Below are 16,135 nucleotides of genomic sequence, written 5' to 3'. Positions count from 1 at the left end.
TTTTGTTTATTTTCATTTCAAATTTTCTTTCAGATGTTGCTGCTTTGAAATCCCTATAAATGCTTAAATGCACCATATGATTGACATAATGAAGTGCTCTAAAATTATTTTAAAAAGCAGAGCTATAGATTAAAATAAACTAGAAGACTGTAAAGGGCCCCTACGGGCACTACGTCGATGACCCCTGATATAACCTTTATTCCATATCATTACCCCAATACTGATGTATAATTTATAGGATTTTTAAAAATAGGATTTTGATTTTTATGAAATATCTTATATAGTTTCTCGGATATTCAACAGTTAACTGTTAAATAAAGTTTGGTTACGTTATCTTGATTTGCCTCTGCGGAACCTTTTGTCCATGTTTCCAGTGGGACTCTTTATGGGGTTACGCTCGCACCGGACGTTGTTGGTGTAGTTCGCTCACTGCAGATATGTCCTGAATAGAACCCAATGAATGGATGTTTAGTCACTGTGAGCCACATTTGTTCACCTCTGGTCAAGATGACATGAAGCTTTAGGTTTATCGCCACCGTTCCCTCAGCTGGTAAGTGATGCTAATAGTTAGCCGAGCTTTTTTTCCTCTCTCTTTTAATTAGCGTAACCGTTGATTTGTCATCGTGTTAATCAAAGCTCAGATGCTTCAGGGGGACAAAATGCAAACCTGCTGTGGCAAGAAACTGCTTCCTTTTAAAACCTCATCTATTTTGCTCTCACAGTTACCATGGCAGCGAGAATGAAGCTGAAGCTGAAGACTGTGTTTGTGCTCTACTTCATGGTGTCCCTGATGGGTCTGATCTATGCACTGATGCAGCTCGGTTAGTGCTCTTTACTATACAATAGTATGCATATGTATCCATTAAAATAACATTTTCTTAAGGTTCTTGCATAAACTGGGATATCTTTACTTAAAAAAAATGTTTAAAACTATTTAATTTTCCTAAATTTCAAATAATTTACTACTTTTTGCCTGTCTTTTGAATTGTGTTTTTAATGTGGCAAGTCGGAAAACGTTTCTGGGGTATGAATAATTTTGCAAGGCTCTACATGCGTAGAAATGTCACCTGTCCTCCAGGCCAGCACTGCGACTGCTCAGAGCATGACTTGCCAAAAGATCGTGCCATATCCAGGCTGCAGGAGGAGCTCTACCGCCTCCAGGGCCAGATAAGGCAGTTGGAGAAGCTGAAGCAACCGGAGAAGCAACCTCCCAAGTCCTCCCTGCCCACTATCTTTGTCATCACTCCCACATATGCCAGGTATCCCTCCTTCGGACCGATCTGCCTCCCTGAGCTGCTGCTTCAGTTCTCATCAACCTTTCCCTCCTTCTCTTTGCAGGCTGGTGCAGAAGGCTGAGCTGACCCGTCTGTCCCAGACTTTCCTCCACATCCCTCGGCTGCATTGGATCGTGGTGGAGGACTCGCAGCACAAGACGGCACTTGTTACCAACTTCCTGATGAAGAGCGGCCTGACCTACACCCACTTGCACATACCCACTGCAAAGGAGCGCAAACTTCAGGAGGTGGGTGCAGGTGAGGCTCTAAAGCATGCTACTTATCTTTAGCACTCTCTTTCTAACTGTTTTTCGCTGTTTGCTTCAGGGTGATCCCAGCTGGCTGAAACCCCGCGGCGTTGAGCAAAGAAACGAAGGGCTGCGGTGGCTCAGAGAAGACCGAAAGACTCAGACAGGGGCGGATGATCAGCAGGGTGTGGTTTACTTCGCAGACGATGATAACACGTATAGCCTACAGCTGTTTGAAGAGGTAAGTGAATATTTTTATTGTGTTTAGATGTCATTTCCATTCCAAACTAAATACTTAACAATCTTTTCCTCTTTCCACAGATGAGGAACACTCAGCGCGTTTCTGTGTGGCCAGTAGGTTTGGTTGGTGGGATGAAATTTGAGAGCCCTGTGGTTGAAGGAGGGAAGGTACGCTGTTATTTCTCAGTTTGATAAATTGCGTTTCTTTTGTTGTGCAAGTTAAACGCTTTAAATGAAGTCCAAATCTTTACCAGGAGGGGTATAGTTTTCCCCTCAAACTGCTTTATGCCTGGAAATTATTTCAACCTGAAACTGACTTTCATCTGATCTTCCTTAAAGGAAATAATTCATATAGATCAATTAAATTCAGTTCATATATATATAGCGCCAATTCACAACACATGTCATCTCAAGTAACTTTCCAGAGACGATTCAACCAGATCATGCAGTCAAATTGATTCAAAGTTTTCTAAGGAAAACCAGTTGATTGCATCGACTCATTGATTCAAAGGCAATCCTTCATACCAAACATGCTTGGAAACACTCCATTTTAACCAGGAAGAAAAGAACCAGATTCGGTGTGAGCAGCCATCTGCCGAAAAAGAAGCAGAGATCAGGAGTCTGCAGCTTCTGGCTCTTTATCACTTTGGCTAAGAATTATGTTGAGCAAGTACATTTTTGGAACAAAAGATATACTAACAAATGCATGTTTTGCCGTTTTCTCCACGGACTAATTGCACTAAATAAATAAAAAATGTAACTCTAATTGTCACAGAAATACGTCCCACACTTTTAAATCCCAGTTAGCTTCATAATTGGTAACCTAATCTGAGTTTCACCTTCATACTTCCTTTCAGGTGGTTCGCTTCCATACCGGCTGGCGGCCCAGTCGGCCCTTCCCAATGGACATGGCTGGCTTTGCTGTGTCCCTTAAACTGGTCCTGGCCAATCCAGATGCTTGCTTTGACGGAGAAGCACCCATGGGTTTCCTGGAAAGCAGCCTCCTCAAAGGTCTGGTCACAATGGATGAGCTGGAGCCCAAAGCAGACAACTGCACAAAAGTACGAGATGCTACCCATTTCCATAATGTTGTTTTTTCTTTTACAAATTATGAACTAAATCTTTCACTTACTAAAGAAAATGATTCCTTTAAGTTTATGGATAAAGTTTACTAGTCATAGAGAACAGTTTGGGTTTGCTAACTTTAGCTCTTGATATTTAGGTGCTGGTTTGGCACACCCGGACAGAGAAACCGAAGATGAAGAGGGAGGAGGCGCTGCAGGTGCAGGGACTGGGCTCAGATCCCGCTGTGGAAGTCTGAGCATCTAAACACCAACAGAAGCATTAAAAGGAATCCCCTTATAAAAAAAACTCCCATGTTTACATCACCGTGACTGTCTGGTTTTGGTTCAGCTACTAAACGAGTGTGACACCTTAATGTTTCAGTGTTTATAGAATCATCGTTACTGCAGGTTTGATTTGAGGACTTAGACATTGCAGTTTAAGCAATTGCCTGAAGAGGGCGCTTAATGTAAACAGTTTAAAACCTCATTTTCACCAGGAAACAAAAGTGGCACAATTTTAAACACAATTAAGTTATCAGATAGATACTAATCTATGTTTTATTTTAAAATTAAATAAAAAAAATGTAAAATAATTTCAATTCAAATATGCATCAAGAATGAGTGTTTTTGAAGACCTAAATTAATAATTCATTATAATTCTACACTGATGATACACTGCAACACAGGGGTGTGTACACTGTTTGGTTTTATCCTTAGGATGGTGGCAATTCTTGCTCCGGCTGTCTTGCATGCTCTATTTGAATATACAAACGAGAGCCTTTTCATGTCACCTCTGTTTAGAATAAACCCATAGTTGTACCTGACACGATGGATATATTTAGATTCTTTGTGGTTTGCCATTAACCTCTCCTCCCTCTATCTTTTTTATTTTAAAGATTCATGAACGTATATTAATGCACGGCTTTCGTTTTGCATGTGTAATGTGTGAAACTGCAGTCTAGATGCTTTCTAAAGCATCTAATGATGGACATTTTTGGTTATATTCAAACTCTTCTGAGCCAAGGTAGCGCATTTGTAACATTTTACCAGCAATAAGAGCTACAGCAAACTCGCTAGCTATTTTTTTTTAGCAATACAGTAAACAAATCCAATCTTGTCTCCAATCGGATGCAACATTGTAGCGTGACTCAACTCTAGGATCGAACGGATTGACGTGAAGCAGCTTTAGAGCTTACGTGTTGCACCACTTAGACCATAGAAACTCCTGACTGATGAGGGGAAAACTGCTGATGCTCATAAACAAGTTTATTCAACCCGCAATAAGCAAATGAAAAAGGCACAATGTGTTGCTTTTTCCATCTGGAAAACACCTGAATTTGGCTGTAACAGGCAGCACTCTGTTGGTTCCTGTATATAAACAGTAGTTTTAGCTGTAGAGCCATCATCTTCATCAGTTAGGTTGAAGATCGATACACTATCACTGTAAAAACAGCCTGTGCCTGCTACAGAAAAAAATAGTGCCTGTGAGGAAGTTTATGTACTGGTGTTTGTGTATTTATTATTGTGATACGTTTTACTCGCTGTACGGTGTGATAATGTCTGACTCAGGCATTGTAAATAAACATCATGTAAACATGTTCGATCTGATTTGTTCAATTGGTCTTAAGCTGTGGGGGAGAAACTGAGCTACAGACATGAATATATGGATAAACTTAAGATTTTTGACATTTAAATAGGAAACAACTAATGTAAATCACATTTTATGAGCAAGTTTATTATATTTAATGGGGTTGTGTCATTCCAGAAGCGTAAAGTTTGTCATTTTTATCAGTTCAGGAACCAGGCTGTATGTTTTTTTTTTTTTTATGTTTTCCTGTTCAACCACATTATGTGGCCCAGTTTCAAATATTTGACCAGAACAGTCACCTTTAATTGAAGGACAATTCATTATTTGAGGAGTGTTGGTCTAGTGGGTAGAACAGTGCGCTTGTGCTCTGAGAAGGTTGCAATAACCGTGTTTGATCCTCACAGCCTACACTCTGGGTTCTTGAGTAAAACCCTTAACCCAGGCATACCCAAAGTCTGTCCTCGAGGGCCGCTGTCCTGCAGGTTTTAGATGTTTCCCTGCTCTAGCACAGCTGGTTTACATTGATAGTTGATTAACATGCTTTTGCTGAAGTGCAATCATCAGAATCAGCTTTGCTAAAGCAGAGAAACCTCTAAAACCAGCAGGCTCATTGGGACAATAAAAGGATTTACATTAGGATGTTCAGAAAAGGACAGGAAGCAGCAATGGGTTTTAATTAACTAGAAACTATGCAGTGACTTTCAAATCTACATGGAATGCAAGGATTACCAACCTAGAATACAAACCTCCCTCATTTTAGCTTCCTTTCTGTGTTTCAAATAGCTTGTGCACAACCTAGTATTTGAAAATGATAATTGTAAGTGAAGTATATCGTCTATATATATTCTGTTACTATTAAATTGATTTTAAATGAAGCGTAGCCTGATTTTGTTGTAAAAAAGCAGGCATTTAAAAGACCTAACCATTTCAGCCTATGTAAAGGATGTTCAGAAAAGGACAGGAAGCAGCAATGGATTTTAATTAACTATAAACTGTGCAGTGAGTTTCAAATCTACATGGAATGTGAGGATTACCGACCTAGAATACAGACCCCCCTCATTTAAGCTTCCTTTCTGTGTTTCAAAAAGCTTGTGCACAACCTAGTATTTGATCATTGTAAGTGAAGTATATCGTCTATATACGGTAAACTCTGTTACTAGTAAATTGATTTTAAATGAAGCATAGCCTGATTTTGTTGTAAGAAAGCAGGCATTTAAAAGACCTAAGCATTTCAGCCTATGTAAACACAATGAGATTTTGTTTTTTATCTGTCTAAGTGAACTTAAACTAAAATGGAAGAACATGACCTGGGAGAAATTTCTTTATTTCCATTTTTTATTTTTTTTTTTGTTTGTTCTTGGTGCGGGATGAGTAACATCTAACATAAAACATAGATGGACTTAAATCTTTGTGTTCATGTCCGATGGATGACAGGGCATTCTGAATGTTAACAATTTAGTCATTCTCTATATCTTGAAAACTCTGTAACCCAGGCCTCCGTTTTGTCTGAGCTTGTTGAGGGGTGTGCATCACATTCGTGAGGACTTTTCTCTTTCCCACCTGTCATCTCTCACCTGTCTGCGACTGCATGCCCATCCTGCCTTTCAGCTGTTTGATGACCTGCAGATTTAATCACCCAGACATGTCTTTGCCTACAGCATCATCCCTCCTCTAACCTCAACCCACCTGAGGTTTCTTTCAACTGATCGCAGTGACTGACAGTTGTTTCCTCCCACTCTGTGGGGAAGTCACTGCTGTATGACTACACAATTTGAAGAGGATTAGGACATGAGTAAGAGGAGCTGAAGTCAGAACTCGGTTATGTCGACGGTGATTCATTCCCATTCAAGTGTTTTTTTTGTATTAGACACAAACAACCTCAGTTTGAAGCTTTCTGTTTTTAAAATCATGTCAAGCTTTGCTGAATTAATGTTTTGCCTTCATACTTAAACATGTATGTCTGTTAGTACATCCTGACTTGAATCAAGCAGGCATTGAGATAAGTACTTTAGTGCACACAAAGCAAATCACCCCCACTCCCTGTCCCTCCCAAACTCACTATTTACCTTCCAAACAGAAATATAAAAGGTCATTTCCTTATCTTATTTTACACAAACATCCATCTGCTCAGCCAAGGCTTTAAATGTTCTTATAATATCTAAGGAATGCATGTTAAAAGTGACCGCTCACTGTAAGGAATCTATTTGAAAGGAGCCATCAAGTCAGTTTATAACAACACTGGTGCAAGCTACTGAGGATATGATTGTATAGATATAAGAAGATATAATTACTAAGAAGATATAATATTTTCAAAGTAATCATTTGTAATTGTGTTCACTCCAATATTTCAAAATAAAATCCAGAGCTTTAATTGAATCACTATAATTCATAGGGGTTGTAAAGGTCATAAAGAGCAGGCAACGCAGCAGAGGAGTCAGAGATAACATTGTGGAGAAGTTAAAGCCAGGATTAGGTTATGATAGAAGAGTGGGAGATATCTACAAATCTACCAACACATGGCTGTCTATCTGAACCAGGAGTCTCAAACTCACGTTCTCAAGGACCCGTGTCATTAATGTGTTCCTGGTCACACCCAGATTCATTTCTGAATAAATTAAGTACCTCCTTAGCAAGTAGTCACGCTCCAGAGACTAGTGCTAATTACCTTATTATGGGATTAAGTTTAAGGTGGATACACACGTAAACGTTACAGGTCACTCGAGAACCTGAGTTTGAGGTAACTTACTGAAAGAGGAGAGTGTAAACCTGAGAGCTAGCCGTTGGTTCTTGGTAACTGGAGGAGCTACAGAGACCTACAGCTCAAAGGCAATCAGGAGACACGCAACATCCTGGATGAGTGGCAAGACAAAGGCATTTCATGAACAAAACACCTTAGAAATCCTGTCTAAAGCTAGCTGGAAACAATGCAGGAGACGCATTGGGTCCCAGAGGTTCTGAGTTCCAGTCCCACACAATCCTATGGATTACCATTCTGGGTCCCTGAGCAAGACCCTTAACCCCAAACTGCTCCCTAGGCAGCCTACGGCTCCCCAAGGGAATGCGTTAAATGCAGAGTGTCAGGGTTTGGTTGTGGTTTTTGAGGACCAAAATGCAGAGGTGAGGAAGCAGAGGTGAGTTATTGTAGTTTTAAATTGAGTTCTTACAGGCAACAGAAGCAGGAATCCAAAAATCCAATCTAAAAATGTGAAACAAACCAGAACCACTGAGACATCAGGGAAAACATAAACGAGGAGCCGAGGAACCAGCACTGAGAACCTGCACAAGGAGAGTATTTATGGGAGACTGAACAAAGACAGGACTAATGAGCTGATTGGGAGCAGGTGTGAAAAACAGACTAACACAAGAGGGCAACAGAGGGCAAGCAAGAAAAACCTAAGAACTCAAATAAATCCAGAAAACACAACAAAATAGGAATTAAACCAATAAAACTAGAAAACATGAAGCAAAGTAAAACTGAATAATCAAAAGAAAACTTAACAGAACCAAGACCGTGACAGAGAGTGAAATTCCCCATTGTGGGACAATAAAGGATTTACATTTACATTACAGCAAACACATGGAAGAGGGTCCTCTGATTAGGTGAGAACAAAACTGAGTTATTTATTCTCTGTTTCACCTCAGGTCAAAAAAGAAAATAAACTAATAATACTCATAAATCTGAATACACCAATCCTATGGAACATGGTGGTGGTAGGATCATTCTGTGGGGAGGCTGTGAGGTGGATAGTTAAGGCCAATTTAAGCTTCTGACGCATAGCCTCTGCAACCATCAAATGTGTCTCTGTGCGCAACCACGCCCCACGCCCAGAGGTTCTGCAACCATTGTTGTGCACCTCATAAAAATCCTGACCGCGCAGATCTCAAGTGGAAGTGAGCAGACAAAAAGCCGCCGTATTGGTCCTTGGTGTGCCTTTGCGGGTGTCTGTGTGGTTGTCCTTCTCGATTCAGTGCTGGGGCGCGCCATTTTTATACTACAGCTATGATGAAAGGTTAATCGAGAAGGTAAGTACAATCCCTCGAAGTTCTTGCAAGTTCTCGAATAGGTTCCCCCTTGTGCTTTGGTGGGAAACTTCTGTGCATCCCTAGAAATTCCAGACCGACGGGGCAGAAGCATACCAGCAAAGCTGGTTTGCAACCAGACCCAAGGGACATTTGATGTGTGCAGTTGCAGAAGTCTTGAAGATTTGATATTACAATGGTGAGGGACCTGTCCCCATCCCAAAGGCGTAGGGTTTCGACCCTCTCGTTCACCGGGGTGAACTCTAACACGTGACGTTGGGCGGCAATGAGCCACGGCCCCCCCAGCCTGCTGCCTCTCCCCGCAGGCAAGGCCAGAGAAGTGGGGAGTCCAGCCCCTCTCTAGGAGATGGGATCCAGAACCCTAGCTTTGCGTAGAGGTGAGCCTATATCCGGCGAGGTGACATTCCACGTCCCTACAGCCAGAAGCTGCGTGTCGGACCAGGCCGTTGAAGCACCCCACCTCGACCGCCATTCAGTCCTCTCTGCCCCCGAACCCTACAGATCCCTCTGTGGGTGGTGGGTCCACAGGGGTCCAGCCGGGCCCAGGCTGGACCCCATGAGCAAAGGCCCGGCCCACCAGGCACTGGCATACAAGCCCCAACCCCAGGCCTGGCTCCAGGGTTGGGCCCCCGGCTGCACCATCCCGGGCAACGTCACTGTCCTTGATTTTGTTCTTTCCATAAGGGTCTTCTGAGCTGCTCTTGGTCTGACCCTTCACCTAGGACCTTTTGCCATGGGAGACCCTACCAAGAGCGTAATGCCTCGGACAAAATAAATCCCAAGATCATTTGGGCACAACCCCACCAGGTGAAGGTAGCAGCTCATGGTGGTTGCATTACAGATCAATTATCTATTGACATTATTCACTTTAACTTCAGAGTCACATAAATAAACATTCCAGTTTTATTTTTGATAATATCTTAATTTTATTAGGCTTTAAAGATCACATGACAGTTTTAATTACCTTTTAATTATCAGTTGTACCATAACGTCATCTATAAGCCAACCGGATGATCGACCTTTGAGACTAACTCTAAATCATCACTCTGACAGCTGTTCAGGTTCAACATTCAGTGGAAGTGGCTGATAACAGCAGGTTCAGAGATGAATCGCTGACTGCATGTCTTATATCTTCTGAAGCGAGTCTGAATGTACATCTCTCTGGAGGAAAGTTGAGTTTGGGTTCAGAGCAGATCATTTTACCTCCAAGATTGAAAAGACAAGGCATGTTCCTTTAAGTAGAAGCACACAAGGAGTCCCTGATAGCTCCTGGAGCTGCTCAGATGATGACGACAGGCGTTTATATTTGGGCGGGGCTTATGAGCGACGTGCTGTGTTAAAGGGAGTCAACTGAGCTGTTCCTGGTTACTAACACACACAAATAGAGAAGGTGAAAGGCTTGCTGGAAACCAGGAGACACCAGCTGGACATCAGGTAAGATTTAAAACTGATACATGAACTTAAAGGAATACCTATTATTGCAGAGTAAGAGAAATGTCTTTCTCTCCGGCTTTCTCTCAATTCTAATTATTACAATAAGGAATTATATGAAAGGAGTACTTTTGGAGGATGTTTAAATGAAAAATATATAAAGTTATTTTACAATAATTTGCTGCCTTTGTTTCAAGGTGAAAAACAGGGTTATTCAAAACATTTAATGATTTCTAATCCGACTAGGATATTATGTTTTAATCAAGAATTTATGGCTAAGCAATTAAAAAGTTAACATTTGCTGAATGAGCCAAGCCAAATGAAAATAAAGTTGATTGAAATCAGAAATAAATGTAATAATGTTTTATATGTTAACGAATGATTCTTAAAATGGGCATCTGAAAAGAAGAAAATTAGATAACATTTTTATAACAAACTTTTTTCATTACATCATTATTTGCTCTGTGTTTACTGCATGACCATTAGTTTTGTTGGGTGTTGTTGCATGCAATGTGGTTCTGCACCTGATCAGCTGTGGTAGACGCTTCATCTTGAGACATAAATAACAAGAAGCAACACAGAAAAACAGGAACATACCATCATCTATATCTTCTCAAATAAAACTAAACCCCAGATTAAGCTGATCTGCAGTAAAATAAATCATCTTGAGTCCTTCTTTCCATCTTCTGACACATTAAAGAGAATTTCAGTGTTTTTCAGATGAAAAACTATTACTTTTATTGACCCCAATCTGTGGAGCCAGAGGCTGATCTTTTCCAAACAGAAAGCCTCTCAAAACATGTCATGCCACATGTCATAAACACGTATAAAACAATCTTTCCATTAAAGAGACAAACAAAAGTACAATTCTACACCAAACCAACATTAGGCACTGAAGCATATCTAAAGGATACCTTAGAAATAGAGAAGTAGTTGGCATTCATTGTGGTTTTACTGGGTTTAATTTGTCTTAAGATAACATTATGTGTGAGCTGATATAGTGCTCTTATTGAAAGTGAAAAAAAAAGAAATATATTGAACAAATAATTAAAATGATGACAATTTTGTGGTTACAGAACATGCTAAAATCTCTGGGCAATACACACGACTAAACTTAAATGTGCATGCCTACATTTTTACAAATTACATGTTAACAGATTGTAACACACTTTCTGTGCCACTGATTCCCAATGCTTAACTTAAACAGAGTCTGATTTTAATATGAGAATCTCAGGTTTCTCTCTGCCTCTGAACTTAGAAGCCAGGATGAGTGTCTTGCATGTAAAACAGGAAAAAATCTCTGCAGTCCTGATCATTTGTTGCTCAATAAATATATTAAACACCCTGCTTTAGTGGTTATGTTATATCTAAATAAAAAAAAAATAAAATAACAATTAGCTTGTAAATCTAATGAATAGTTAATCAGATGACTTTTTAGCTTGATTAGCAAATCCCCTGGGTTTTTGACTTGGAAGGGGAACATAGCTAAACTGGGTTTAACGCTATCCCTAGATTCAAGCTTCATAGATAAATTAAACAATGCATATGTAACCTTTGGTACTCGTAATTGGCTTACTCTCTGTCATCACATTCATAACTTTGTTGATATCTTTAGATATTTCATATTGACTCTGTTTCAACAACTATGAACAAATCCTAGTTGTTTTTGCACCCCAGTCATTTCATAACAGTCCTTCCCAGCTGCAGACAGAGCAGAGAGAGAAATGTCCTCCCATTGCAGACTTTACCCGATTCACAGGAATGTTGTCCCTGTTGCATGCTTCTTACTGGAGAATAATAAGTTAATATAATAAAACAGGAAAAAATGAAAGCAATCTAAAGTTAATTGATGAATAAATGTATTAATCAATTAAAGGTATAGTGGAGGATTTTCACACATTTTTGAAAAGACCCGCCCTCTCCACTTAAAAAAAAACAATGCACATCCACAACATGTTCCCGCTCTTTAGAGGGAACACTTATTAAATGTGTGCGAGGGCATGCACGAGTCAATTTCTCCTCGTGCACGCTCTGTTTAAAATTTACTGTTTGCATCACTCATGCAAGCTTACTTTCCAAAAGTAGATTTGCAATTTTTCCACTATGTCAGACTCACCGCCGGTAAGTGAAAATGAAGACGAGCACGTAGGACGGCCTTCTGTAAACATATCACCAGAATGATTGACAGTTAGGAGGACCACTTATTTTGATGATCCACCCAGAAAAAGAGCATCCTCCACTATACCTTTAAATGTCTTAGCTAACATCTCTATTCTTTCCTGTCTCAAGGCTAGGTAAAGAGGAAGGGCTGGAAATTTTAGGCAAAAAGAACTGACAATCAAAAACCTAATGCATAGTTATGAACATCTATTCATAAATGTTTGCATCTATTTGACTCTCCAACAACTTAAGCCATATTTTCTATAGAATAATATTACAATGACACAACACTGACGCTGCTATGACATTACATGATGCATGTGAGTCTAAATTATATCATATTCATAACAACTTGCGAACGGTGTCAAATTCTTTATACAGTGTTGGTGCCCACCGTGTCTTTAACCTTGTCTATCAGCCTAAAGGTATTGATTTTAGCTTCTGTTTGTCCTGCACCAGGAAAGCTTGTTATCAAAGTCTGACTCTGTGTTTGTATTTCGTTGTAAGAACACTGCGCCTTTGGTTTTGACATCCGGAGTCACAAAGCTGATAACAGTGACAGTGACCTCCCACAGTACATACTATCCACAGCAGCTGATCTACACTGATAAGCCTGCACAACCTGTACCAATAATGCTGGAATTTGCACCATGATTATTCATCAAAACCCATTTATGTTGCTGATTATTAGTTTTATTTCTTTTTAGTATCAGAGCCTTTGAGAGTGAAATAAGCTGATAAAAAAAACAAGGAAATTTAAGGAATGATAATTAGGATGGTGTAATAATGATAACTCTTTTCTTTTTTAGGAAAATTAAAGTAGAGAGCAAACAGAAGATGACAATTGGTAAAAACTCAAGGAAGAACTCAACCCGAAGCTCTGTCCGGGCCCCGAAATTTCTGGATAAATCCAGCGGCTTCTACGGTCGGCTTGATGAGCCTGAGACCTCCACAGACGGGGGTTGCTCAATAGTGGAAAAAGTAGAGATTGAAATAAAGGAAGGCTGCTCAACCTCTGACGAGGTACGCAACACATTGACAGAAGAAGATGTGGAGGTGTTTGCCATGATTGAGGACGACGGAGAGACTCTTCTGCGAAGGAAACCCAACCGCCTCAGTAGCCGGTGGAGACGAAGCTCCAGGAGGAAGCAGAAGGGAGAGAAGGTTGAGGAGGGGGAAGCCAAAGACGAGAAGGCCAGCCAAGATGAAGACAAGATGAAGGTGGAGAGAGAGGAAGAAACGGTGAAGGAGCCTGACCTGGCACACTTCAAAGTCAGGGAGTTTGCAGATGACAGGGTTCTGATCCGAGACAAGAGGGGGAGAGAGGAGAACGAAGAGGAGACAGAGGAGGAAAGGAAAATAAAGAAGGAACAAGAGGAAGGGATAAAGATGGTGAAGAAGACTGCAGTGAAGAATTATCGGAAGGTTAGACATTGTTTATGTCACTTAAAGATGTCACATTTGCACAAATTCCACATCCCATTCGCTTGGTTAAACTTTAATCCCTTTAATGGTTACATAACGAGCAGTCGGAGTCTGTGGAACAAGAGGGCAAAGTTCTGCCTCGTCACTGGTTATTAATCACCAAGGAAACCGTTCATATCACCTTAATACATCACCACATGGGACAAAGTACAGCAGCCAGTGGTGCATATCACTAACACGATAATTAGGATTTTTCCTTTACCTCAACTTCAGTTGGTCATAAAATTACACCAGGGGACAGAGGTCAGCGGCCAGCGGAACATGTGTACTTTCACCAGCCTCATGTCGTAGAGATTTTCTGCTCCGAATGAGACACGCTCACTCTGAGGTGGCATTCCTGAGGCTCCGATGTCCGGTTCTTTGATCAGCAGACTGAAACGGGAGCCTTCCTACCAAACCAACAGAGTGAAAACATTCCTCTGATGTTAATCTAGCAGTCTAAGCCTCGCAGTCGGACCCACTGCACCATCGGATTAGGACCTTCTCAGCCTGTTGTGTAATGGTTTCAAAATGGCCAAATATGTTTTTCACTGGACCCTAAGTCAGAATTAAATCTGGCTGCCCCACAAGGAAGAATACACTGTTAACAAAAAGACTAGATTTTTTAAAGTAAAAATATTTATCACTATTAATATTTTTTCTTAACCTTGCAATTTAAAGATTGGGGTTACTCTCCTCCCCAGATCTAAGCTTGTACCTGAGTGGGCGTGGAGGTGGCCACAATCTCTGACTCTTGATTTTCTGTTGCCCACTTTATTCTTTACACAGCAATCTTCAAAGTAAAAAGTCTAACATATTCTTGAACATACTTTTTTTTTGCATGATTTCTCCAAGAACCACCAGTTCCACATTCTCTTCAACCTTAGTGTTCTTCGATAGCATCTATATCAGTGAGTTTATTTAAAACTTTTTTCCCCCATGTTTTATTGTCATTGCACCGTCCAAAGTACAGAGCAACGAAAATAACTCTCTGCATTTAACAGTGGTGAGCAGTGGGCTGCCATTGTGCAGAGCAGTGACCAAGCTCTATGCCCTAACCACTAGGCCGCCACTCCCCCTAGAATGATTGCCCAGAGTTTTTTCCTTTTAGTTTTTCATTAGAAACTCTAAACAGGTTTTTCTTTATTAACTTGCATGTCCACAAAACAGGAAATAACAGCCCATGGCTATGCTAATATTTTTTTCAGCTCTTCAGGGAAAAGCTTTTTGTTTATTGCAAATTATCACGATTGTATTTGGCTATCTCTAGGTCAAAGTGAACTGGGTCACTTTACCAAAAACAATGATTTATATCAGGCGCTCCTTGGCAATAAATGAGAAACTTACATCTGAACTGCAGCCGTACCTGTAACACCTGGCCATCTGTTTCAAACTAATTTCATTCAGATGTTTGAGGCTACCAATAGAACTATTCAACATTGTTGGTGCTACTGAATTTAATGTTTGTTCTACTCCGAGATGTAAATATTCCCACTCGTATCAGGCTTAATGCAGACTTTATTTTTTCCCCCTGCTCTCAGGATAAAACAACGTGTCTCTGCACCACTTTTGAGAAACAATAGGAAGCTTGTTCTCCAAACAGGGAAATGTTGTTTTCCAGCGAACTCCAAAGGGTTTACAAGAAAAAGCCACAAGATATATATATATATAAAAAAAAGTAATAAAAGAAAACATTACCCTGTTATTAAAATAGGTTGGGGCTTTATAATTTCCATGTTTGGTTGAATTCCTGGATGTCATCCTCTACTTCTTTCTCCTCAGGCCTTTGACCGAGCGCTTCGCCGCGGCTGGGAGGCCTTCATCACCAACCTCTACAGCGTCACGCTCACACCTGTGAAGTCATCTGAGCCACCGCTTTCGCTGAAGAAGAACCTGCATAACTCTGTGTTGGCTGAGTTTCAGTAGAGCTGCAAAAAATAAACACAGACTGTTTTTTATACAATCTAATCTGATGATGTGTGATTTTATCCTGACAGTCACAGAGTCTTTGATTAACATGTATTTATGTTTGTTACTGAGCCTACTTTACTCAGAGGAGCCTTATCCCTTTGTGTGAATGGGGCTATTTATTTTACAAACTAGAGGAGACAAGCAGCTGGTTTTACATTGAAGTCTAATATTCATGACTGAGTTCAGCTGCTCCTTTTTGTTTTTAGTTTATTCCAAAGAGGAAAAAAATTTTTTTTTTTTTAGTCATATGCCTAATCCGGTGTCAGGAGCATGCATTGCAGATATTTTCCCTTGGGTTAGCATGATGAAACAACTCATGTGTTGATGTGTAACTTTAAAAGGAACCAAAGATTTCATAGTGGCTATGACTGATCAGTGGAGTTTTGATTTGGAAATCTATTTATAGCTGGTCAAATTCTCACATTAAACTACATACATTTGGATAACAGTATTTATATGTGTGTATTTATATATATATATATATATATATATATATATATATATATATATATATATATATATATATATATATATATAAATACTCCAGGTACCATTTTTTTTTATTTTTTTCTGATGACGGTTAAAGAAACCTGAAGGAATAGGCTATAAATTAGTGTAACACAACAATTTGAACGACTCTGCTTATCTTTCATG

General features: G+C 40.0%; 2 protein-coding genes across 2 annotated transcripts; both read left to right on the top strand.

Annotated features, from left to right (window-relative positions):
• The first annotated feature begins 393 nt into the window (after positions 1–393).
• Positions 394–3,124, top strand: b3gat3 (beta-1,3-glucuronyltransferase 3). The gene is made up of 8 exons (XM_015395900.1): positions 394–550; positions 723–821; positions 1,079–1,259; positions 1,339–1,522; positions 1,602–1,763; positions 1,844–1,930; positions 2,620–2,823; positions 2,985–3,124. Exons 2-8 carry the CDS (start codon positions 728–730, stop codon positions 3,081–3,083), a joined length of 1,011 nt encoding a protein of 336 aa, XP_015251386.1. The 5' UTR covers positions 394–550; positions 723–727; the 3' UTR covers positions 3,084–3,124.
• A 6,574-nt stretch (positions 3,125–9,698) lies between these two features.
• Positions 9,699–15,924, top strand: LOC107098308 (resistance to inhibitors of cholinesterase protein 3-like). Its single transcript, XM_015395906.1, has 3 exons — positions 9,699–9,889; positions 12,856–13,471; positions 15,293–15,924. The coding sequence occupies exons 2-3, from the start codon at positions 12,884–12,886 to the stop codon at positions 15,434–15,436; spliced, it is 732 nt and encodes a 243-aa protein (XP_015251392.1). The 5' UTR covers positions 9,699–9,889; positions 12,856–12,883; the 3' UTR covers positions 15,437–15,924.
• Positions 15,925–16,135: the final 211 nt, after the last annotated feature.

Source organism: Cyprinodon variegatus, unplaced genomic scaffold (genome assembly GCF_000732505.1).
Source record: "Cyprinodon variegatus isolate N-32 unplaced genomic scaffold, C_variegatus-1.0 Scaffold767, whole genome shotgun sequence".
Taxonomy (NCBI): domain Eukaryota; kingdom Metazoa; phylum Chordata; class Actinopteri; order Cyprinodontiformes; family Cyprinodontidae; genus Cyprinodon; species Cyprinodon variegatus.
The sequence above is the reverse complement of the archived record's forward strand: the minus strand, read 5'-3'. Positions and strand labels throughout refer to the sequence as shown.